Source organism: Gavialis gangeticus, unplaced genomic scaffold, assembly GCF_001723915.1.
Source record: "Gavialis gangeticus isolate Ggan-Ray unplaced genomic scaffold, GavGan_comp1, whole genome shotgun sequence".
Classification (NCBI taxonomy): Eukaryota; Metazoa; Chordata; order Crocodylia; family Gavialidae; genus Gavialis; species Gavialis gangeticus.
In genome coordinates this window covers 22,052,555-22,077,799 of record NW_017728998.1, presented here as the reverse complement: position 1 = coordinate 22,077,799, position 25,245 = coordinate 22,052,555, and the positions used below count along the sequence as shown (strand labels likewise).

General features: G+C 40.2%; 1 protein-coding gene across 2 annotated transcripts in view; it reads right to left on the bottom strand.

The window, feature by feature from the left end:
• Window positions 1-5,469: 5,469 nt before the first annotated feature.
• The window catches only part of SLC7A9 (solute carrier family 7 member 9), a 25,495-nt gene continuing 5,719 nt past the window's right edge, over window positions 5,470-25,245 (bottom strand). The window contains exons 3-13 of one of the 2 annotated variants that reach the window (XM_019505603.1): window positions 19,802-19,949; window positions 18,107-18,349; window positions 17,499-17,624; window positions 16,712-16,811; window positions 15,650-15,694; window positions 13,290-13,413; window positions 11,285-11,388; window positions 9,173-9,269; window positions 8,036-8,185; window positions 7,400-7,574; window positions 5,470-5,741 (exon numbers count right to left, since the gene is read on the bottom strand). In XM_019505603.1, coding sequence (XP_019361148.1) covers window positions 5,677-5,741; window positions 7,400-7,574; window positions 8,036-8,185; window positions 9,173-9,269; window positions 11,285-11,388; window positions 13,290-13,413; window positions 15,650-15,694; window positions 16,712-16,811; window positions 17,499-17,624; window positions 18,107-18,349; window positions 19,802-19,949 — 1,377 coding nt within the window. In that variant the 3' untranslated portion in view covers window positions 5,470-5,676. The remainder of the gene's footprint in view (window positions 5,742-7,399; window positions 7,575-8,035; window positions 8,186-9,172; window positions 9,270-11,284; window positions 11,389-13,289; window positions 13,414-15,649; window positions 15,695-16,711; window positions 16,812-17,498; window positions 17,625-18,106; window positions 18,350-19,801; window positions 19,950-25,245) is intronic. The other variant, XM_019505604.1, reaches the window with a different exon arrangement.

Sequence of the window (25,245 nt, the reverse complement as noted above, 5' to 3'; positions counted from 1 at the left end):
CAGGCAGATGGGATGGGGCTGCAGGCTGGCAGGGAGCAGCATCTGGGAGGTCATGGGGCTGGGGCCTGGGGCAGAGTTGCAATCTGCACCCTGCACATGAACGACTCATGCCCCTGGCGGGTGGGGAGGCACAGCGGCAGTGGGAGCCCGGTGGTGGTAAGCAGGGGAGCTGTTAGCACTGTCAACAGCTGGGGGAGTAGGGTGGTGAGTGCCAACCAAGGGTCACTGACCACCCATAGCATCAGTGGTGGCCAGCAGGGATTGCTGACTGTCTGCAAACCCAGCGGCGGGGTGATGAGCAGCAACTGTCCACAGGTGCTGCTAACACTGTTGCCTTTCTATAGGCAGTGCACTACCATACTCAGGGAGTGCATGTGCACCCCTACACATCGCCCCTGACCTTGCACATCTCTGTGGTGGTCCTTGGCCCTGTGCTGCCAGTTCCCTGTGATCCTGGCCCTGTCCTGCAGCCCCATTCCATTTGCGCAGCCAAGCATGCCCTGCCTGGAGGAGTATGTGACGGGGCCATCCCCAGTCAAGCTCGGCATAAGCCCACCCACCTGTCTAGGGTAGTCTGCCCTGTCTTCTGCCACACCTTTGCTGTTACACTGTTACATAAAGTTTGACGTTCATCTAAGCTGGAGTCTGTCCATTCTAAACCCTGATGCCCAGGGCAAAATTCATGGCTCCAACCTTCCATTTACCATGTCCAATGCCTCACAAATAGCATCCATATCCACTATTGCTCCCCAGCCCCTTTCAGGGACAGCCTCCGTCTCTGGCCCAACTTCAGCCTCCGGCACGACTCTGTATACCTTGGCTCCTCCTGCACCTACGCTTTTCTTGCTTAGGACCTACTCTGTGCAGTCCTTCGGGCCACTCTGTTCTGCTTGAGCCCCTCTCTACACAGCCCTTCAGACCATCTCTGCTCACTGTGTTCACTCTGCCCCATCTCTGTACCACACGCTTACTCTCTGGGCCTTTTGCCTCTTGGGCCTCAGGTGCTACTCAGTGGGCCTGGTTCCCGTTTCAGGCCCCACTCCATAAGCCTGGGCCCTAATCTTTTCTGCAGGAGTGTGCTACCCTAGTCTTTCCCCTCCATGGAGTACCCACAAGGTAGCAGGGGCTGAGGCTTTATAGTACCCCATCCTTGCCTGTCACTGGGGAGGCACAGCTGTGGCATTTCCTGGAGACTGCCCTGCCACAGGCAGCCTCACCACACCATCCAGCCCCAGCAAAGTGTCTTACCCAGGACCACTGCAGGCCTTCCTACCCTGGTCTTACTTCTTTCTCTGGGCTTCTTGATGTTCTTCCTGGGCACTCTGTTCCAGCCTTCACTTTACAACATAACCCTCAGTTGCTCACTTGAGCCTGGCCCCTCTCTGGCTAGTTGGGACCCCAGACTTCTGGTACTGGAGCCCCTTACAGTAGGCATACTTACCCTTTGGCCACTCTGGGTAAGCTTGGGCCAGTTGAGAGCCCTGGATCAATCTACAAACAGCTGACTCTCTCACTTGATAGGGGTCCACCCTTGGGCCAGTTGCCATAAGTCAGTTGTCTCGCACTGGGCTTTCTTGGAGCCCCACAGATCTTGTACAAAGCAAACCTTTATTTCACTGGGCTCATCTGAGCTCCTCCACAGACCCCTCCAGGGTCAGTCTCACTCCCTGGGTTTCCCCAGGTTTTTCCTTCGTCACCCATGGTCTCAGCAGTTCTACTCGGGGGCTTACCTAGCCCCTCTGTAGGCCCACAACCTGTAAGCCCATTCTGCTTGTGCTGACCTGTGTTTTCTCTAGACCCTTGTATACCAAGCCTCTCTCAATAGGCCATCCTGGCCTCTCTCTAGGTCTCTGTATACATGGCCCCTTACTATAGGCTGGCTTCTCCACAGCCTCAGGCCTTCAGCCCCCTCCTAAGGGTGCTGGACCCTACCTGCATCCCTAGGAACCTCCTTGTTCCCCATAGTTCCTTCCCTAACCTCCATGATGTTCCAGGAGCAGACCCCTCCAGTTGGATGATGTTACTCCATCGTCTTTTCAGTTGCCACTGCTGGCTGTGCTCCCTCGGCCTGGCCTTATACCCAGGCTGTCAAGCCCTCCTCCAGTCAGGCAGCCTCCTGGCTACCATGCGACCACCTGATTGTCTTTGTTGTCACCTGCAAGCTGCTCTGTAGCCTGCTGAAGCCCCTTAAAGTGGTGGGCACCAAAGGTTGCCCCACCAAAGCTCCTGGGTCCATCTCCATGAAGACTCTGTCTGGTGTCCCTGGCAAGAGATGTGTGTGGGGTGGGGGGGACAGGCTGGGGTGTCTGGGCAGCAAGGCCAGTGTCCGGCAGCTGTGGCGGTGGTGGGACATGCACCTGCTTCTGGGCAGTAGAGCTGGGAGCTACCAGGAAGCTGAATCTGGCACCTGTGCCACCCCCATTGCCCAACCCTTTAGACTACAGCTCGCAGCAGGCCCAAGAGCCATGCAGAGACAGGGCGGGCTGCGCCAAGTGGCACCTCCATGCTCTGGGGGTGACAGGACCAGCAGCACACTGTCCCCCATGCCTGGGCCACATGAGGCAGAGGGACCCATTGAAGGCCAGATAAAATCATGGCATGGGCCAGGTCTGGTCCATAGGCCATATTTTGCCTACCTTTGTTCTAACAGTTGTATGTGGAAAACATCTTACAAATGTAGCAGAACCACTCCAACTTTAATCCGGAATGAAGCTGTCTTAGTTTATGTGGCTTTGCTACATTCATGTTACTTGTGGATACACCAAGAACAATTAGAGGGTGCTGGCTGCAGACCTTTTGAAATGGCTCCATGTTTAAATTCGTCCATATCCAAGGATGATTAAGGATGGTCTTGCAGTCATAAGAATTCTACTAAAATTGGTGGAACTATATGCATATGATTAAGGGCTACAGGATCGAGTCCTTAATTTTTACAAGGATGGCAGTGATGTCTGGTCTAGTAGGACATTCAGCTCTGTGAAGTTTGTGGCTAGCAGGTTTAATTTGGCCACTCCTGATCCATAAAATGGATAGTTAAGTACTATAACTATTATACAAATAGTTGTAAAACCCTGCTTAAAATATGGACGTGCTCTAAACTAGCTTAATGTCTCTCGGACTGCACAAGGGAGTATGACAGTGAAGAATGGCCAATCCACCGTCTCCCAAAGCTTATGTATTGTATCTATATTAGCGTGGCATGGGGTGTGTGCCTAGAAACTTGTTCTCTTGGTAGTTTATTTGGAACAAATGTGGCATGTTTTACTGCAGCAATATCTTGTACAGTCTTGAGATGACTTAGACATGCTCTTAGAAGCAAGGTACTTGTTCATTGTTCAATTTCAAACAATTTATTTATTCATAAAATGGCAGAAAGAGTTGTTAACAGAATTTAAATTTAATGATTAGTATGGGACAAGATTCAGTATAAGCCATAAACAAAAGCGAATGTTTAAATACTGTAGTTTTCCGTTAAACTGTGATGAACTAACCATTTGTCTTCCTTATTTAGTCTGCTTTGTCTTGGGAAGAAAGAAATCTGTATCTATAGCAAGTCTCCAGAGATGTTGCCAAGTAAGCAATGCTGTTTTTGGAAGGCTAAACAAAGTAGGATAGTAACTCAGTTTCAACATGAAATGTAATTTAGCTTGCAAAGAGGGCAATTTGGAGTTTCTTGCAAGTCACCTGGATTTAAGGTATCTGTTGAAAACATTGCTTTTGTAGAACCCTCATAAAAGATGGTTAGTTACTCTAGAACAGTAGTCCAAACTATAAAAACATATCTTTTGATGTTAGTGCATGGTGATTTCTGTTTATAAGCATTTAGGAAGAAGAAATCAGTGCCTCTCAGTAAAAGGCAACGCTTATTTTCAGCTTTCCAAGAGAATGTTATTTTTGAGGCCATTCCTACCCTGAGAGCACTTTAACAGTGTAAGATGCTGGCAAAGTGCTCTTACTACAGAGACAACTACAAAAACAAATTTGTGCTGCTACAGTTATATCTATACCTAGGGGCTTCATCATAGTTTTGCTTAATACAACTATGACAGCTGTATAGACATAAATCTTAAAATAGATGTGTACTTTTAAGAGATGTATATCTTGCACTGAGATTTTTGTTTTGAAGTACCAATAAAATATAAAAAAATCTTCATAATTTGTTTTCATTTAAATTGATATTTTTTCTTAGAGTACATTTTAGAGTATTTTATCCTTATAGACCATCCCCAGTCTGAACAGCTCACAGATTCAAATACCAGAGCTCTGTTATTTTACTTGGATTCTTAGGCTCCAAAGACTTTCCTTAAGTTCCTGATTCTTGTCTTAGTCTCCTCTTCTGTGGGTTTGAATAAGAGGGTAAAATATGACTTGCAACTCAGATTTTTTCGGCAGTGTTGAGAAAACTATGAAAGGTTGATTTGATAGTCTTTGTATATGAATTTGTGTTTTGTGTAAAAATTATAATGTTAAAATTTGCATATTTGAGTTGAGTCCAAGTGTTTGCTGAGGATGACTGGAGATTTTGTGGGCTATAGGTGGTGGAAAATTGAGGAGCTGAATAATAAGAGATTAATGCCAAGGGCATTGAAGAATTTAGCTGCCTACTTACTTTTTTTTCAAGGTGTGTATGTGGGAGTTTCCCATATTAATATTAGCATATCCTGTTTTCATGGTTAAGTTCTTAATATATGTCAGTATGAAGACTTCATGTTTTCTCTGTCTCTAAATACTGCTTCTCATTGTGACCCCAACCTATGGCCCACATACTACTTTTACAAGTTTATATCTAAAGAGCTACCTAGAGATGCATATATCTCTATAGATATCTATATGAACTTGTACAAGTAGAATGTGGGTCATTTTTCCTGGTCTGTTCAGGAGTAGTTTATTTCAGCTGTTAGAGGGGCTCCCTTAGACCTCAGTTTCTGAGGGAAAAACAAAGCTGTCTGCTCTTAAATAGCCAATTACTTGGCTTTCCTGAGCTGTTAACTTCAAAGGATCAGATGATAAACAACTGAGTCTTGTATCCAAAGAAATTAAATTTACATCTAGATATATTCCTTTTGCGTTGCTGCTTTTGTAGCACTTGCTCAAGGGAGTGTTTCTTCCCCTCTTCCATCATGAAGTCCTTATCCCTCCTACCCTTACTTAGTTTCTTCTCTTTTTATTTGGGAAGTTCCTGTTTTGTGACGTACCTGGGAAGTTGAAGACTAAATCAGCACATACTCACATTCTCGCACCTCTGTGTGTTTTGGTGGCTGCTGGTATAAATATTAGCCATTGTCCCTCCAGCAGGATAACAAGAGACCAGATTCTGAGATGTCCTTTTACAAGTAAATTTTCTTTGATTCACTGTTTCTACAGTTGAAACTTCCTATTTTTTACGTGTGAGGAGCTTTAACAAATGCAAAACTTAGATTACCATAATGGCAGCATAGGCTAGCAGTAGGAACAATGTAAACATTTAGGTTGATTTCCAGGTCAAAAAATCTTTTTTCTCAAATATCTTCTAAGATACTGTAAATACAGTTTATAAATTATAACAGTTGTAAAAATAAAGCTGCATATCACAATGAAAGTCTGAATTCAGCAAATATGAACATTGTATGTCAAACTATTCAAGCTACTTCAAACACTATAGTGCTTAGAAATGGATTAAGAGATATCCAGTCTGCTTTATTCTGTAACTTCCTCTGCTGGTACAACTTCCAGAAGCATCTGAAGGTACATGGTGATGGGCTCTGAAAATAAGAAGTTATTGAATTAGAGAAGTTTATTTTTAAGTTTAGTTTTGTTCTTAGCAATGTTTATTTTTTTTAAATTCAAATTTACATTGTTTTTCTAATTCATTGCAACGTTAGATATTTAAGCAATTTTTGTTTCCTTCCTATAGAGGGGGAGCTATGTTTTGCCTATGGTCAAAGTAAATTTGGGATCTGATCAGGAATTTCGGGTTTCCAGCTTTGTGCTCTATGTTAGACCACACTAGCTCTCATCATCTGGTATGAAATAATAATTTTAGTGTTCTAGTCCTGTGGTTTTCAGCCTTTCAGCCTTGAGGAGCATTTGAATGATGCTGGGTCAGTCCCCATGTTCTGGATCCATCCCTGCTTGCCATATCCAGCTGTGGAGTGACCTTGTGTCCTTTCCCCACCCTGTGCCAGCACAGTCTGGTGTGCAGGGCCCTGTCATCTGACCTGCAGTGTTTCCCACAGGTCCAGAAATTTGGCAGCAGGGAAGCAGAAATTAACATTGCCGTTGCTTTCCCTCTACCAACTTCTGGACCCATGGGCTGGCTGATGTCTGCGTGGGCTGAAGGTTGAGTACTGCTGTTCCAGATGGAGTGTTTTTATGCATACTATAAAATGGTTTATATTCTTTTATCCAATCCAGCTTTACTTTTCTGCAGTGTCTCAGTGTGTTCTCTGTTTTCCCCAGGAAACAAACAATTATTTTTCAAGATAATTTCCAGATACTTCCTAACAGTCCTGAAAGCGGAATACTATAGTACAATCACTTCCCTCTTTGGCTGTTTACATTTCCTGGTGGTATTGCCTTTTTTTCCTAATTTTGTATGTACTGAATCCTCGAAGACTACCTGTAAGGGCCAGATTGAAAATGGCTATGTGAGTTTAACGCCCCATCTACACATTACGCTTCAGATATGATTATCGGTTAACTATATCTTAAGTGGTTGCCAAGTCACATGTTCAATCAATTGTGTGATAAAAAGAAATAAGCTACAGAATTATTCCACTGTGGTTCCTTCCATTAATTGAACATGTGACTGGGAGCTCCCTCAGCTGATTAGATGCCACTGTGGCTGGTCACCTGTGGTCTCCCAGTTGTGGGGGTGTCTAGGGTGTTCCCATGACTGGAAGCTCACGTCAGCTGCAGCCTGGTACCTCTGCTGCTGGAATCCTGCATCAGCTGCGGTCTCCCAGCTGTGGGAGTGCATGGAGAGCTCCTGAGGCTGGGACAGTGCATCAGCTGCAGTCTTGTCAGCTGAGGGGGCTCCCAGCCACAAGAGCTTGCTGCTTGCTGGTGCAGGGGGAGCCTGGGACCGTTAACTGGTCTGGGATCAATGTGATCCCGCAATCATACCTCCTGCCATACATGTGGCATGGCAGGAGGTGCAATTGTGTGGAACATGCATTGGATCCTATTGTGCCTTTTACCTGCATGTCTAGAGGGACTCTAAAATCACTTCTGTTACTAGCCAAGGTAATTTTCAGCTCATTTCAACTTCTAACATGTATAGACAATCAGTTCAGAATATCACTTTTTTAATAAAATAAACGGATAGCACTGTTGCTACAGAAGAGATATTTCAGATGTTTAATTTTTTATAGCATTTGTACTACTATAATGTACAATTAACTGTTAAAATTATACTTACTTGATATTCTTTGTGCCCAGTTGAATTTAAAATGAACAAAAAGGAAATAAAATATAAGTCCACCAAGCATAAATAATACACAGTACAGGTATGGCAGTTCAGGTTTACTAATGATTGGAGCCAGAACTAGGAAGATTGAGCTCAGTGTCACAAAGATGGGAATGACGATAGGTACCTGTAAGACAAAGAACACCAAACATTTATAAAGGTCTGTGACTATTCTTTGTTTTAGAACTTATTGAATAATGAAGGATTTTTTACCCCCTTTGCGTCTCAGGTTTTTTATAGTATATAAAAAAAAAAAAAAGAATTGAGAGAAGCGACTGAAAAGGGTGTTATCATTATCTACAGTAAAGGAATTGGTTTGCCTATGTGATACACCAGAGACCTCCTAGGTAGATTAATTTATTTCTGTATTAGAATTGTAAAAGAATTGACAAAAATCAAGACACCTAAACTCCAGTGGAATGAACTAAGTTTCATCCCTAGCCCTTTCTGACCAATGGTGGTCAGTTTTTGATTGTAACCTTTTGGCAAGAAGTGGAGGTAGAAAGAGGAATAGCGACAGTAAAAAGCATGAAAAGAACATCAGGTTCATTTTTGTTATGTTTTGAAACATTCTTGTGCCAAACTTACTGTGATTGGTCTCTTGAGCTCTTTTCTTGTAAACCTCATAACAATGAGTCCCAGCACAGTTAAACCATAAAATATCCAGACAGCAAAACTAAAGTAGTTAATGAGTGTATCAATGTTTCCAGGGATGATATAAATAATAGCAATTGCCCCCTAAAAATATAAAGAAAGAATTATTATGGACATAGTGAAAGAGGGTTGATGTAGAAATAAAAAACCAAGTTTCACCTGTATGTAGGACATGTGTATTCAAACTGATTTAGTGTGTAATACAGGTTTTTGTTCCCCTTCAGTGAACTGTCAGCAAATTTGGTACCTTTTACTGTCCAAACCCACCTGCTGAATTTTGAATTCATGATTAGGCCCATTTCAAGTCAGTGAACTATTCATGTCTGAAGCACCTTATTTTATCACATAAAACATGTTCTGGAATATAATATGCACCATTTCACCCAGAGTAGCAGAAACTGCTCTTACTCTGTTTTATATATAATACTCACTCCGGTTTCCAGCAGCTGGTGTTTGGGGGAAAGATGCCTGTTGTATGTGAGAATTTTAGGTGTGTAAGCATTTGCAAGATTTAGGAAGCACTATATCAATCTTCTTTTTGTCATAAATTCACTTGCTAAGCACGAAGAAGCATTTTTATTCAGACTACAAACATGCATGCTTTTATTCATAACATTGTCTCAAATTCCAAGTTTAGGGGTATGGGTATTTGCAGAAAATTTTTTCTAGGATTCTTGTTTTAGCAGAAACACTGAAGTTATTCAGTATGACCTCAAAAATGATGTGCCTGCTTGCTGCACATCTAAAGGTATGCTGTCAGAGCCCTACTTCCTTAAAGTTCTGAAGTAGCTGAATTTTTATATTTTAATTCCATGAATGTTTAAGAACTTTTAGTAGTTGGAACAGTGAAATGAAATTAAAATGAAGAGAGTTCTATGAATTATGTAGTCGTTCTAAAATCTGTTTGGTTATTTTATCATATGTATAGCCAAAGCTATAGAAACATCATGATTATATGCATGTGGAAGGATCTACATATTGAAATTACCATTGGGTCATTTGAAAAGCATATGTTTTTCTTTAATTTGTTTTACGTAACCTTTTATTTCTTTGCTGAAAATTCATACTTACATAAAATATGATAGCAGGTGCTGGGGTTAAACGTTTAACACTAATGTAAGACAGCACCTTTAGCATGTGCCCTTCACGACCTGCCACATAAACAAGTCTGACAAAAACAAAAACAGGTTAATTTGGTTAGTGTGGCATCTACGCAGGATTTAAAACTAGCTTATTTTTCTGATAGGTCAGAATACTTGAAATATTTTTTAAGGTTTGATTTGATTACTGAATACATCTCCATATGTGGCTACATCTGAGTAACAGTTATAGTTTGTCTGAGATGCATCAAGCCTAATTTGCACCATAACTAGCTTTAGGGAATGATCAGTTGAGATGGTGGGGAGGAGGTATAACTGGTTTTGAAACAAGTGAGTAATGCAGATCAGTGCAGAACTTAGGACTTGTTCAATATTTAGAACTACCAATTTAATTCTTCTCTATAAAAATTATGTAAATCAACACAAATATTTCATAGCATATAATTTGGAGGATTGGCAGACAGTGTGAGGAATGAGGTTCTCAAGCTTCTCATTTATGTGGGAAAGACGATTAGTTCAGTTTCTTGTACTTTTTTTGTTTAATTCATGGTCATCAGAACATTTTAGAACTTCTTTAACTTACATAAGCCTATGTATGTTTACAGGCATTCGATTTATACTGTGTGTATTGTTATTAAATGTTCACTCCTGCACTTTTCCCCGCCACCCCTGCCCCTTCCCCTTGCCTTGCAATACTTCCTATGGAAGAAGTGATCTCATTGGTAAAATGTTGATGTCAAGTGTTCAGGGCTATGGTGTTTATATGAATTTAAAAACTAGGCCATTTTGAGTTAGAGTAAGAAGCAAATAAAATGCAGAAGAATGAACTTGAATCATCATCATATTTGTTAATGTATGATATGGGCCCTCCCCAGACCCCTGTTTGGACCTTTATTTTCTTTTTCCCTGCCACCTGTTACTTGAACCAGATATTTTTACATATAGCTAAATATTTTAAACAGTTTTTTGCCAAAGATTACTAAACATGGTTTTTGTTGTTTCTTCAAACCTGCATAACTGCCTCTGTTAGAGACAGGTCAAGTTTAACTATGTGGTTTATGGTGCCACAAAGATCTTTCCAGCACTACAGACTGCACATGTTGCACGTTATATCTTGCACCGTGCTGCTAATTTGCAGAGCTAGGGCAAAATTCGCTACCAGAATTTCCCAGTAGCAAAAAAAAAAATCCCTTGGGCAGGGGGAAAGCCACACAAAGCACACCAAGGTGTCATGTGCCAAGACAAACACGGAGGTGGGGGGTCAGGCAGCCCAGGGATACCAACTCCCCCATCTCTGTCTGCTGCAGAGCCCCCATGCAGAGGCACCCTGCATCCCAGCCACCCCAGTTGCCCAGGGCACAGTGTGCCTCAAAATGGTGAAAGAGGCAGCCCTGAGCTGGCTGCTTCCCTGTCTCTGCATGCCTCAGCACAGGGGCTCCACTGCAGAGCCCCTGCGTTGAGGCATGCAGAGCCCCCATCTCAAGGGACACTGTGCCTCAGCCAGCCAGACCCCAGCTGGCCGAGTTGCAATGAGGCTGGAGATATAGGCTTCACATGCCTCAGCGCAGGGCACTGCAGTGGAGCCCCCGCAATGAGGCATACAGGAGCAGCAAGCCCAAGGCTGCCTGCTCCCCCATTTTGAAGCACACTCTGCCCTGGCCACCTGGGGAGCAGCTGGCTGGGGTGCAGAGTGCCTCAGTGCAGGAGCTTTGCAGTGCACAGAAACAGGGGAGAAGGCATCTGCTCCCCTGCTGGTTGGGGCACAGGGTGGCTCAGTGAGGGCTGTCTGCCAGTTAGCTGTGCACTTGAGGTACTATGTATCCCAACCAGCCCCCCTTGCAGCACATGGAGCAGCGGGGCAATGTGTCCCACTGCAGACCACATGAGCTGGGGCGTGCACTGCAGCACAAAGTAGCAGCACAAACTTATGCACTACTATCTGTGCTACTGCGAATACATGCCCCTGCTTGTGTGGATGTGACTATGCTGTTCAACAACTTGTTCAAATTCCTAGTCCAAGGAAAGGTAAGATTTCATTTGTAAATCCATATCATGTATTCAGCTATTTAAATTTGAAATTTACCTGCCAGCAGTAAAACAGGTCCCGTTGGCAGCTCCAATTGTAGAAAAGGCCACAAAGAGAGGAACTATCCAAGCAGCTGGATAAAGGACTCGATCCCCAAATGTCTGAGATACAGGATTAAAATATAGACACAATTAACATGATATTTGTTTTGGTGTATTCTGTTGTTCAGGAACCATTCATAAAGAGATCCTGCAAATAAGTCTCTACAGATTTAAAAAAAAACAAACCCAAAACAAAATTTGCTTAATACTATGAGATAAAATAACAACTACACTGTGGAAGTATTTCACCCACTGCTTTAACAAAAGGCTGCTTTAGTGGAGTGCAGCCATTGTAGTAGTGTTACACTGCTGTTTAAACCAGGAAACTAAATGCTGGGGTTATTTAAATACAGATATAATGTATCCTGAACAAACTACTATTTGGTTAGAACCTGAGTTAAATTTTAGGGGATGTCTATGCAACAAAAGGAAGATGTGATTGTTGTGTAAGTTGGCACACCCAGGCTAGTTTTAGCTAGTAAAAGTAATGGGAGGGGAGAAGGTATGGGAACATGAGCTTCACTGTGAGCAAGTGCATATTTTTGTTCTTAGTGCATGTTTTAAGGCTAAACTACCATGTCTTTGTGGCTTTGTTTTTAGTCCTGGTGGATTAAATATAGCGTGGGTATATCTGTCCATGATACAATAATTTTCATTTTACTGGGGTGACATTCTAAATTTTCAAAAGATGATATGAAAATATTAATAACATTTGAGGTTCAGATTACTGTCATCTGCCAACTCTTCAAGATACAGCAGCAGCAGTTTTACCTAACACAATGCTGGGATGTCGCACAATAGTAATAATGTTAAAAGGGAATTTCCAGATAGCCTGTCGGCCCGTTCCCACCGGGATCCAGGTTTTTTGATAGACTACAGTGATGCATTTGAGGTCTAGTGAGGTGATATGCCTGTAATTTTAGTGTCAGTATTGACTCAGTTAGATAGCTTCCACAATAGGCAGTGTATAGTGATTTATAGATGATATGTTGATAAAGGAGATTAAAGAATAGTAATCCTCAAACTCGACTTAATTATGCATACATACTGCACAACCTCTTTTTTCTGTTTTGGTGAACAATTAAAATTTTGAAATAAACTAGAATCCTGCTGCCTTAAAAAAGCAAGATTCTGTTTTTTTCCTGCACTGTTTTATGAACTGTTTCTGCATGAATGCTCTGAATAAAGAATGCAGTACATCATGAAATGTTTATTTTCCAGAGAGCTAAAGGAATTGGATGTTTTTCTACTGCAAATATAGTTGTCCCCTGTGCATTTCACCAACTGTTTAGGGAATTAAGGTTCTGTTACACTGCATATTCATTCAGTGGAATTTACGTGTGGGGAGGGATTCTCTTTTTTGAAAATTTAAAACTTCTAAGTTAACTTTTAAAATGTTAAGTAAAATCTTGTACAATACTATACCTGCCAAGAATTTACAAAAGGCATTTCTGAAATGTCAAATGCTTGTTCCATAACAACTATCTGCCCATGTGTAACATCAAATAAAAGGAGGCCAGGACAGGGATTAAATGAGACAGCGACTGCATCTTTGAAAGGATTAACAGTTTGACTTAGTGTCTGCTTATAGCCGCTTGCCATCTTAGTAATACCAGTCAGAATGGAAAGGAGCAAAATAAGGTCAATTGTATGTTGTTGTTCTGTTGCGTATATGTTAAAACCAGTTTCTGAACTTGTAGAACTTTTAAAATGTAAATATTGATGGAAACATTTTCTTATTTCCAGTTTCTTCTCATAATTAGGGCCTGGGGCAAGTTATTTTTGTCAGATTAATTTAAAATATATTTACATTAACAAAACAATCATACTGCCAATTTATGTTCAGAGAGAAATAAATAACTAAAGAACATAATTGCCTTTTTATTAGGATTTAATTCTTTAATGTGTGCAGTATTTCAGTAGATGTTTCTAATTACAAAGTGAAAGATGACTTGACTTACCACTGCAACTGCCTGGGACTGTAGAAGTTCTGTTGAAGTCATTACGGTAAAATATGAAATATTAATCAGAATGTAGCAAACTGAAACCAGAGGAATTCCAATGATTATAGATAGCGGTAGATTTCTAAAGAATTTAAAAGATACGGTATCAGCATTTCTAAATCGGTAGGTATATTTATTATAATAACTATAGGCTTCCTTCAGTTTTAGTTCTGATTTAAAATTCTTTAGTCATAGGTGTCTTCACTACTAATTATTGTATGTCAGTCATTTCACTACGGTTGAAGGATCATTGTTCAAGATAATTGCATTCAGGCACATTCTTTAACTGTCATAATATCAGGGATTATTCAAATAAGAGAAATTTTAGAATCCAAATGTCCTTTTTCATCATTTAAATTGTTTTAAATTTTCATTGTCTGGGTTTTGTTGCCTCGAAGAGTTGAATTTTTTAGTTGTCATACACTATCATACTGATTGTTAGCTAAAGAAGTTAATCTAAGGTGGGTCACAACTCCTCCCAGGCTGGATTTTACTGCATCTGAACCACATATATTTGGTAGAGTAAATCAATGGAGTGTGTACTTTAACCAAAGCAATACAATATTTTCTTTGAGTTCTCACAACTGGAACAAGAAGTTTTATTGCAATTTAAATGGTATTTCCCAGGCCCTCTGACATTTATGCTTCTCGTTCCCCTGATGGCCTTATAATTTTTATTTTATCCAGATCTGGCTGGGAACCAAGGCTGCCTATAGACATGCTTGTTCTAATTGGAACGCTCCAGCGTTACCTCACTGTCATGTGTATTAAACCTACCTTGTTTCAAAATGGCCACAGGGGCGCTTTAGCTAAACCTTGTTGAATGATCTTTAGTTAAAGTGCCTCTGTGGCCATTTTGAAACATCGGGGGAGGGCACTTAAAACTACTCACTGTCACATGTATTAATTAGAGCAGCTGTCCGGGAACCACTGTAATTAAAATGCCCCCCTTGCATGTGTATAGGCAGCGTGAAGCTTCCACAGCTGCTGCTTCTTCCACTTGCTTTAAATGCAGGTCAGACTCTCTTAAAAGAACATTAAATAAATAAGAAAGTCCTCATGAAAAGCATTCCACCTTCCTGAAAGTTTTTTCCCTTTTCTCTCATTCCCCAAACCCCACAGATCCTGAAGCATGTCTCAAAGGAAAGCAGCCATCACTTAATCGGAGCATATCAATCTCAGCATTTTATATGGAGAAAACTAAATAATTCAAAATTTTGATTACCGTAATGGTAGTTGCACAAGGAAATGAAGGTAGCAAAAAAAAACACCAAACAAATTGTTGATTTGCTGATTACTTTGTGGATGCAGCAAAGTTAAATGCTTGTAAGACCAAGGGAAAAGGCCCATCATGAGTAGAAATTTAGGGAGGAGGCAGCCTCTATAGAGAAGACACTACATAATGGTTGATTTCAAGATGTTTTACATTGTCCTAAATATTATTAATTGGATATTGCTACTTTAGATATGGCAACGTTTGACAGACACATTCTAAAGTCAGTAATCAAGTTTATTTGCAAAGTCAAAGGTGGGTTTTTTTTGGGGGGGAGGTGTTCTCCCATCTAGTTCAGTTTATTGCTACTGATATTTAGAGCCTATTACTATGGATTATTGGCCTTGCTTAGTACAGTCATTAACTAGTTTTGTTAATTAATTAATTCCAATGAGCCTCTCATCAGAGTGACACTTTGTAGTAAGAACCTCTTCATTATCTATTTTGTCTGAGTGAGTTGTCAGTCGACCAGGAAAATAAGATTGACTCATCACTGTGTGTATGATTTACTCTGAGAAATCCAATTTAAGGGTAGGAGATTTTTTGTTTTTATTATTTTGTCAATGTTATTTACGACCTATCTTGCACTGTAAGGATTTCTTGAGGAAGTTGATGGAAATCGTGATGCATGTATCTCAAGACTTCCTGAGTCATACACTATCATCCTGATTATTTGTGATTATTTCTGCCTATCTACATTAACTGTATAGATGATATTCAGAAATCATATATGCTGTTAAAAGTAGCATCAAGTGCGTTTTAAAATTTGATTAGAATGCATTTTTTGTAATTCAGGGCATAAATTTACATTTGCATTTATTTGTTGGGGCATAATAGACATCAATAGAAATGGAATTGATAAGTGTCCAGAACTAATTGTAAAATCCAGGGTAGAATATATGTGAGCAAGCATCGTAACATTTGGAGTACCAATCTGATCAAAAGAGAAACTAAAATATGTGTTTTCTCTTAACACTTATAAGGCTTTAATTGGGCCTTTAGAAATTCTGCTTCTTAAACTTTGTGTTATCTTTTTGGGTCTCACCTGTAAGGATTTTTAAGTTCCTCTGTAATGTAATTTAGCTGATTCCTGGAAGAAAACCATTAGCATAATGTTACTAGTGGTCAGTTGTTCAAATGTCAAGTTACTTGGAAGCCAGGTGTCAGAATATCTCAAATGCTCATTTTCTTTAGACCACAGTTTTAGGCTAATATTTGTATCAGACGGAAACAAGTCTTTTCATTCTTCCAACACTTTTAGATAGGAAATATTTTTATGAAATAAAAATAAATATATCAGTATTTGACCTTAATACATTTAAAACAGAAAAAGCAGCCCTTTTCAGCTGTGACCTAGTGGCTAAGAAGATAGGGCAATTCAGTCTTATTACTGTGGATTCCAGAAGCTCCCATGTTCTTATATATGATAAATTGAACAAATAAAAGATTAAACTTATGGACATTATAACTCAAAACTGTATTCTCTAGCTCTTATGCATCCATATTCCAGGAAAATTATAATGTTGTTTAAGAAAGGATACAGCATTGAGAATCTGTAGCTTTAAAAACTATCCTGATTAATCTCACCACATTTGGATATGAATGTAATATCTTCTCACTGCTGTATATGGTCCTTCCAGAGGAGGTCTTAAGCGACATGTAAAAGTTTTGCCTAATGTCCTATTCTGGGTGTATTTGTTAAGTAATAATAATAAGGAATCCAGTTTCAGGGAGGAAGGGATTGATTTGGCACCTTTCTGGAATATATTGAATTAAAACGTTATAGTCTTATACCAGCCAAATTTTCATAGATTCTAAGCACCTTCAGTACTGTATCACTGACTCTCATGGTCTGGCCTGTTTTTTTTTTCCCCCCCATTAAGGACATGATGTGGAGTTTTGTTTTGTTTTGTTTTGTTTTGTTTTGTTTTGTTTTGTTTTGTTTAAGATAGGAGTGCTCTTTTCCAGTGTTCATTACAAGGATTCTCAATAACAAGTCAAACTTCAACTTTTCCAAATAAGACCTTTGAGTGAGTTTTACAAGGAGAGATAAAACCAGGTAAAGACTGTTAAACTATAACTGATAACAGTAGTAAAAACATCTTACCATCCATCGTATGCCCAGAGTCCATTATAAAATGCCAGACTGATGGAACCAATGGAAATTTTAGTATCCTTGAAAGAATTTTTAAAATTTTCAGTTTTTCCTGAAAATTAATATAAATGGGGACTGGGTTAGGATGAAATGCAATTTTCTCATCATGTCATGTTTTAAAACACATTTATAGTTGAATCAAATTGTCTTAACTAAACTTGAATTATAACTGAACAGTGACTTTTATGGATTGGTCTGTTGTCTTGACTTTTTTTTCCAAACAGACACATTAATTATTTTTAATCACTATGCATGTAGTCCTAAGAGATTGCTTTGAAGTCCCAGTAAATTAAAAGTGAACTGAAAGCATTCAGCAGGATCTGGCACTAGAACAGAGATTCTCAACCTTTTGAAACTTAAGGCACCCCCAGACAATTAGCTTTCAGTCATTTCTAGCCTATGAAAAAATAACAGAGCAATTCTGTTGCAAAGAACTCAAAAAACACCACAACAGGGATGAATGTTTTTGATGCTATGGATTATTTGATATTTCTAGGTTTAACTTGTAAATTACATGCAGGTGTTTGCATGCCTAACAGTTGTCTGGCACCACACTGCATGCCAAAAAGGACCTTGCAGCACCCTGAGAGAATCACTGTACTAGAACCGTAATAAATTAGGACAATATACTCATTGGTTTGCTTAATTTCTTGTAGTGAATTCTTAATAGCTGATCATAGCAGAAACAAAAGTAATCCCTATTAGTATTTGCAAAATTAAAACGACAAAACTTAATTACCTTGTGCAAGGAGAACGATCCCACTTACAATAATAATTAAAACAATGATCATTTTAGTAGCAGTGAAAAAATTCTGGACGTAGCTTCCCAACTTCACACTCAATGAATTCACAGCTGTAATAACCACTAGGGGGGGGAAAAAAGTTTTTTATAGTCTTCTGTTTTAAATGCTCCAAATCATAATTCACAATTATAATTTGCATATAAAGCATTAACCTTATTTAATTTTTATATATTGCAGTCACCCTCAGATCTGTGTATTATTTACCTAAGCTCTTTACTGAAAATGATTTAAGTATGTAAATGAGATCAACTTAATTTTAGAACTTATAAAACTAATCTCATTCCATTCCATTAAATCTACTCTTTTTACTACTATCAGGGAAATGAAATCCAGAAAATACCCCCTTCCACTGGGCTATCAGGCCCTACTTTTTCAAGTGCAAAATTGCTTCCAGTAATGTACTTTTCAATAATTATGCACACTATGATTTTATATTTCCAGAGCTGAAGTTTCTCTTCACTTCCCTTGGAAGGAAAAAAGTCATTCATCAATTGTTAAATAATTTCATGTCTCAGTCCTCTCCAAAAATGGTTAGGAGTCTTACCAATGGCAGAGGCTGCAAGACACTTGATGACAACTACAGGTGGATCACAACCTGGATAAAAAGGAGCTGAAGCATATTCCGCAAAGCTGAGACAAATGATAGCAAACGAACTGGGTTTTATGACCAGTAAACTTGTCCAGGAAAACAGGTATGCTGGAATTGGACCAAAAGCCTCCATAAGGTAAGGGTATTCTCCCCCTGATTTTGTAATTGTTGTGCCAAGCTCCGCGAAACACAGTGCACCTGAACAACAACAAGAAATGCAGTTTATAGTTAAGTGGCTTCGGCTGATAGATTTTAAATTTTATGATCGGTTTGAATTCGCTCCCTATCAATTTTTATACTTAATATAGTTTTAAGGAATTACCCGTGAAAGTACAGTATCTTATTAAATTTATGTAACATTACTAATAAGCAGTGACCAAAATTTTAACTTGCTTGTGAGGAACTGTTCCGTAAGTTGGAAAAAATACTGAAAATTAACAAGTTACTGGCTAGATCTTACAGGCATAGGTGCCTAATTTGAAAATATTTGTGCAAAGTGTTTATAAACATATTTTATTAGCTTTACTATTTCTATAGTTGATTAAAAGACCAGATAAAAGAGTGTGTTACCTCTTTGCATTACAGAGCTTCTCTGTAAAAAGTCAAAATATAATGTTTTGCTCATTTATTACTGTATTTGTTTGCTTAAACACATGCCCTTTCCCCCAAAAGACAGCTGCTGGAATTTGGAGTTTGCATTATATTTGAGAAATACAATAAAAGCTGTTTCTGCTGCTCAGAATTAAATCTAAAATCCTTAGCAATGCACATGGAGCAAAACAATGAGCAGGCTCAGTTCCCTAGCTGTTACTACTTAGCTACTTACTATAAAGAACAGTCTGTGTTCTGCCTTTCAGAAACATGGTGTGCATTTTATTCCAGGGTGCACTGTATGCAAGAAAGCATGGTACATCATTAACTTACGAACAAGTATCTGGGTTTCCATTTCCAATGGAAAAATGTGGATTTTCTCCTTTAAAGGAGAAAAACTGGGGAAACCATGGGTCCCCCCTTGGAGGCTGGCAGAATTTGAGCCTGCAAAGGGCTGTGCGGGGAGTGGGAGGAGGGCAATCGGAAGCAGGGGGCCAAACATGAAGGTGCATGTGCACATGTGCACGTGGCCATTAGTGCAGCCAAACAACGTATGTGGTAGAGAGGAGTTCCAGCAGCTCCCTGCAAGTATGTCAGTGTGGGGGGGGATTTAGGTGTCTCAGGGGGAGGAGGGGCATAGGTGATGTCTCATGAGGCATAGGGCATAATCTTCAGATTCAGACAAATCAAATCAGGACAGTAATACGAATCGACAAATCGAATCACTGTTCCCCGATCTGGGCCGAATCCGAATTGAATACAGCCCATTTCGCACACCCCTAGTATTTTTCAGTATTGTTTGTACACTCACTGGATGGTTTGCACAAAATTAGAGGCTGTTTTTTTTAAGACAACTGATGATACCCTAATTGATGCCTTAAAATGTTCTTAGTATTTAGCTTTCTTCAGGCTGCTTCCTGGGTTATAAGTTTTTGCCTAAGCACTTACTACTGTGTTTGGCATGCAGTTTATTTTGAGCTGAGTTGTATAATCTGATCTGTGCAATGAAAATAATCAAGCAACGGGAAATACAGGGACCTTATTCCTTTTTTTCCTTACCTAAAGTAGCAAGAATTCCACATGCTGCCCAGATGATTAAACAAGGCCCCACAGCTGCAACATTGGCAAGTACTGATTTAGGAGAAATGAAGATTCCTGAGCCAATAATTGTACCAACAATCATACAGATTCCACTGATCAGACCCACCTTGAAATGAAAGAAGACATTCCAGTAAGGTAACTTTTAATATTAACTCAATTTATCACATTATCTTATACAGTAAAATGAGGCCAAGGGAGAGAAGTTACTTCTGATAATAGTTTGGTCATTCTACATTGGAGCTTCTACTGACTACTTTATTGATATTCCTACAACTCATTGTTATATATTGTTTTTAAAATCTATTTGCATAAAATGATTGAATTTTCTATAAGCACAATTAATTTAATCTTGCATGAACATACTCAGGAGCAACTAACTCTAAAAGGTACACTAAAATGAAGTTATGAAAGGCAATAAATAATAGACTGCACAACTTGTTGGCAAATCCCAGTGTCAACAAGTTAGCTAGTGTAAGCTAATGTAAAGATAGTGTGGAGTTTATGCATCAGGTTTATGTTTCAAAATGCTCAAATTCCTTCTGTACTTTGATACACATTTTATTTTAAACTGGAAATATGTTGTGCCTGGTTTTTATGTAAAACACAAATCACATGCATAGTTGCTAGTGTTCCTCATAAGTAAAATAGGCCCTGATGAAGGAGAAAATGCCATGCTCAGGTGGTGAGCATAATTAAATATTAGTTTAATATTAATTTGGAATCCTCCAGAGTTAAAATTTCTACAAGTTATTTAAGATTTTGATTAGAAGAGAGAGATGTTAGATTCTCGTTAGAAGAGGTGTTAGTATAGCCCCCTATCCGAAAGTGTTTTTACAGTTCTTTGACAATTTACCAGACCTTGCAGTTTTCCTGTAAATTTGGGTACATATTTGAAATACTAGGTATCCTCTAATCACTTGCTTTTTTCCTATGTTACCACTTTTTAATGACAAGAAAACAAATAGGCTTTTGATGCTGGGCTTTTGGTCTTAATGCTGTTTTCTCCTTTCAGTTCTAGACTCTTCTGAGTAAGCACATGGGGGTTTCCAGATACAAACATGGTGTTTCAACATTTTGTTAGACTGGGCCAGCGCTTGCATGGTACACAAAACCAGCTGCTTTCCAGTGAACTTTTCTAGATAGTATAAAGTACAAGATTTTTTCCTCATAAAATGGCAGTCTGTATGATTGTAAGTAAAACTTTCCAAGTGCAGTTCGTGCAATTTTGTTATCTGGGATGGAGTTTTGGAAGGTGTGAACTGTCCGCACTCATTTCAGTTCTGAAGCCAGTTATAATTTGTCCATCTTGTGGCTGTTTCACATACCTATTGTATTTAGTGGAAGCATGCAACTATTGTAGGACAGTCCTCAGAGCTTTAGTATCACTATGTTGAGCAAAATTAATATCTGGTCTACCCCTCAGAATATAAATGGCATGTTCTGTGAGGATTATTTTTAGGTTGAAGAATCTATCCTGTCATAATTGGGTGTTTGTATCTCGTTTGGTGCTTGTATCGTGAAAATGGTATTAAATGGAAGATTTTTATGAGGATGGATTTTGGTTGAGTAAACAAGCTTTGGTGGATGGTTAAGGAGCATGCAGTTCTAACATACTCTTCTCACATGCCTGTTACCTGATGTTCAGAACCAAAAGACTTTTTGCCTCATGTTGGCATAGGGCAAAGTGAATGGGTGCAAGTGGGAAGATGATCACATTAGTGCTTGCTGTTTAGGTACTGTTGTCTGCAAGAAAAAGCTATGAATGAGATCCTGTGACATAATCCGAACATTAACCCAGACACATCACTGGTACTGGTTTTTTTGGTTTTTTGTTTTCCCCAAGTATCCAGTATTTCAAGATCACCTCTAATTCTAACAACTCATCATCTATAATTAACTGCAGGGCAGTCATTACAATATGCTTTGCATATTTGTTGCAAATGTCAGAACTTGGATCTATTAACTGCATAATTTGCAGTTTATGGGCATGCCTCACATTCACCTTTGCCCTTACTAACTGCAGTTATGTCTTCTGATAACAAAAGAACAGAACAAGTATATATTTTTAGCTCTGAAAGAACAAATCCATGCTTATTTACCATGTAAAACTTACTGCGTATCAACTATAAGCATGTTTAGGCATTGCATTAGCAGCTTCCAAATACACACTGAAGTCTTTTACACTGAAAAAAGTGTGCAAGTAGAATGCCATGTTCTTTGTGATATGGTGCAGCTTTCCAGATGTGGAAATGTTTAACTTCATAGTAAGGTTAAAATGAGGGTTTCCAGTCTCTGAAGCACTGCATTCATATTTTGAGAAACTATTTCTTAGCTTTTCCAGCTATTTTAAGGAGAAATATCTTTCTCCCAAGCCAAACCAAATGGTGTTATTTTGTGGTCTTCCACCTGTCTTGGTATTCTGTGGTGGAAATCAGATTTCTGTAAATGTCTTTTTGACCTTTAGTTCAAAATGATCTATTGATGCAGTCGGGAATAACTGAAGGGCTGCTATTTGTTGCTTTTTCTTTAATTAAAATTGGAACTAATCAACTACCTAAGGTCCTTCCTTTTTATGCCCTTGTGACAAGGTATATTTAGCAGAATTCACAGATTTTGTCGAAAGCTGACAGGGCCATGCTGTGAGCGCTTCTGCCCTCAAACTTGTAACCTCTGGGCTTAACATTAACCTGTGTGCCGTTGCATCCGTGCCACCTCAGCCCATTACCTGAAGTGCAACTGATAATACTTAGATCCAGAATAACATAGGAGTTTAAATTAATACATGATTATTGTAGTGTTTTTGTCTCTGAACCATCTGAAAGTTTTCTTTAAGCTCCAGGGTAAGCTTTCTTTCCTCAGTGGGTCAGAAGAAGGTGATACTGTCTTCAAAAGCAAAGGGGAGATGCTGTGTCGTGTTCCTGTTCAAGACTAAGTTACTCTCTCCTTGTGGATTTTTGAAGATTTTCTGAGTTTGAGAAGCTTCATCTCTTGGGTGACTTACCTGATTTACTTGTTTCATGTGGGTGCTTTTTCTTCCCTTTCATGTTAAGCGTACATACTTACTAGTAGTGAATTTTCCTTCTGATATTACATGTGATCTTTTTTACTACAAGAAATGCAAAGGTCTGAGGGGCAAGTGTAGATTGATTGAATGTAATCTTGAATAACCGAAATTGCAGGCTTCTAGAACTTGTTAGCTCCATATGATTGGTTTCTCCTTTATATTTTCTCCTTAAACAACTAGACTTAAATTGCAAACATCTCCCTCTACTCCATCTGCTAGATTTATGGGGCTTAAAAAGACCACTTCAGAGAAGGTTATTTAAGCAGGAGCAAGGTACTTAGATTTTCCTCTCAGAGCTTAAGAGCAGTGATTCTTAACCAGGGTGCCACATGGGCTGCTTGTACATGCCACGGGGTCGTTAATTTGGTTCAGTTCTCCCTAAATTGAAACAGTGGGTTTTTAAAAACACCACTTCAATTTAGGGAGAATTAAACCAAGCTAAACCCCTGTGGCACGTACACAAGGGTGGGGGCCTGATCCTCACCTGCCTCTGTGGCAGCGGGGGGTGGTGAGTTGCAGGCAAGCTGAGTGGTCCCTGAGCTGTGCAGGGGCCCCCCAGATGGCACACACCCACTGGCACCTGACCCATGGGGTGCCGCAGCTATGGAGAGAAGCACCATACCCCTGCACAGCTCAGGCAGGCAGGCTCCAGGGAGAGGGGAAAAAAAAGATCAGGCTCACCGCTTTTTTGTTTTTTTCCTTCAATGGAGCCTCCCTGCGCAGGCTGCCACTGGGTCCACAGCCCCAGAACTGCGCAGGGCCCGCCAAGCCCCAAGCACATCAGCTTCCAACATCCTGTGCAGTGTTGCACTTCATTAGGTAGCAAATTAAAACACCTTGTAGGTGCTTTGTCTTGCTACATCCCAAAGTAATTTCAAGTGGAATACACTGTCGCGCATGCAAACAGCAACGCCATTAAAGCGGAATATGCCGTCGGGTGTGTGAACAGCAGCACCATTAAAGCGCTGCAAAAGAGCATTTAAGTCACTTTAAAGGCCAATTTTGTGGCGTATACAAAGGTCCAAGATCTTTTTAAGGGTAATGTGCAGTGCCATACACACTATTATCACTATTAAGTGTGTAAACACTCGCACAGGATTCCCAAGATAAAACCACAGTTTTCAGATGGGAATCTGTTGTGACAAAAATATCCTGACCAGTTGTAGTCTTTCTGAGTTTTTTCCAACACAAAAAGTACTCTATTGTTTTTTCCGTAGTTAAGAAATAGTGAAAACTAAGAGTTGGCGTTTTCTGAGGGGGATGCCTTGGAGTCTAAGCAATGGTGCCTTGAGTCTCAAAAGTGCTGGAAAGAGTCCTATGTCTAAGAAATTACGAATAGAGATAAAGCTGCACTGAAAATATACGAGCTTTATAATGAACTGCAAAGATTAGAGATGTGCTAGTGGCAACGGTTTGAATTTTTTGTTGTTTTTTAGGGTAGGACAGCTGGATACCATTATCTAGTTAATACAGTAACAAATAAAATTTAAATTAAGCATCTAAGCCCCAGTTAAAGGAGTGTGATTTTCAGTGGGTCTTGGGCTCCTTAAGGTTAGGGATAGAAATGATACATAGCTCAGTTTAAGTGATCAGAAACCAGTTTGGACCTGTAATAGAACAGAAGTTCAGTGCACTTTAAAATACTTTCAGAATGGCTGAAACCAGTTTAAGATAACCTGGTTGGATGTAGTAGCAGACTTAACTGATTTAGGTCAAACCAGTTTATGGAAATCCTGTCCCAGACACCTTCACAGTTCAAGTTAAATCACAGTCCCCCAGCATCCCAGGATGCTTTGCAGCCTTGGGAAGTGCTGACTGTTCCAGTGGACTAGAGTTGGCCCTACTCCTCTGCTCCCTAGCCAGAGCACTATCACTGCTCTGGCTGACTGGGAAGGGGAGGGGTGGGAAACCTGGCTCAACCCCAGCCAGGGTCTGCCTGGTGGGGACGGAGCAGCCACTCAGTCTTTTCTCCTGCTCCATGCTTGAGTGGAGGGGTGGGGGGCATGGCCAGGCAACAGCCAGGACAACAGGCTGAGGTGGAGGGGAGAGAGAGGGGATTAAACCCCCTCCCCCATCTGCAAAGGACCCCAGCTGGGGTCTGCCTGGTAGGGGTGAAGTAAACCCTACCTGGCTTTTTTCCTGCTTAAGTGGAGAGGAAGGGGGTGTGGACAGATGCTGGCCAGGCTGGCACGCTGAGGTTCAGGCAGGGGGAAGGGAGTGTAAACCCCCTTCCCCTTACCCCCCAAGGGACCCTAGCCAGGGTCTGCTTCGCAATGGTGAGGCAGTCTCTACCTGGCATTTCTCCTGCTTGCCATTTGAGGGGGGGGGGGGGGGGGGG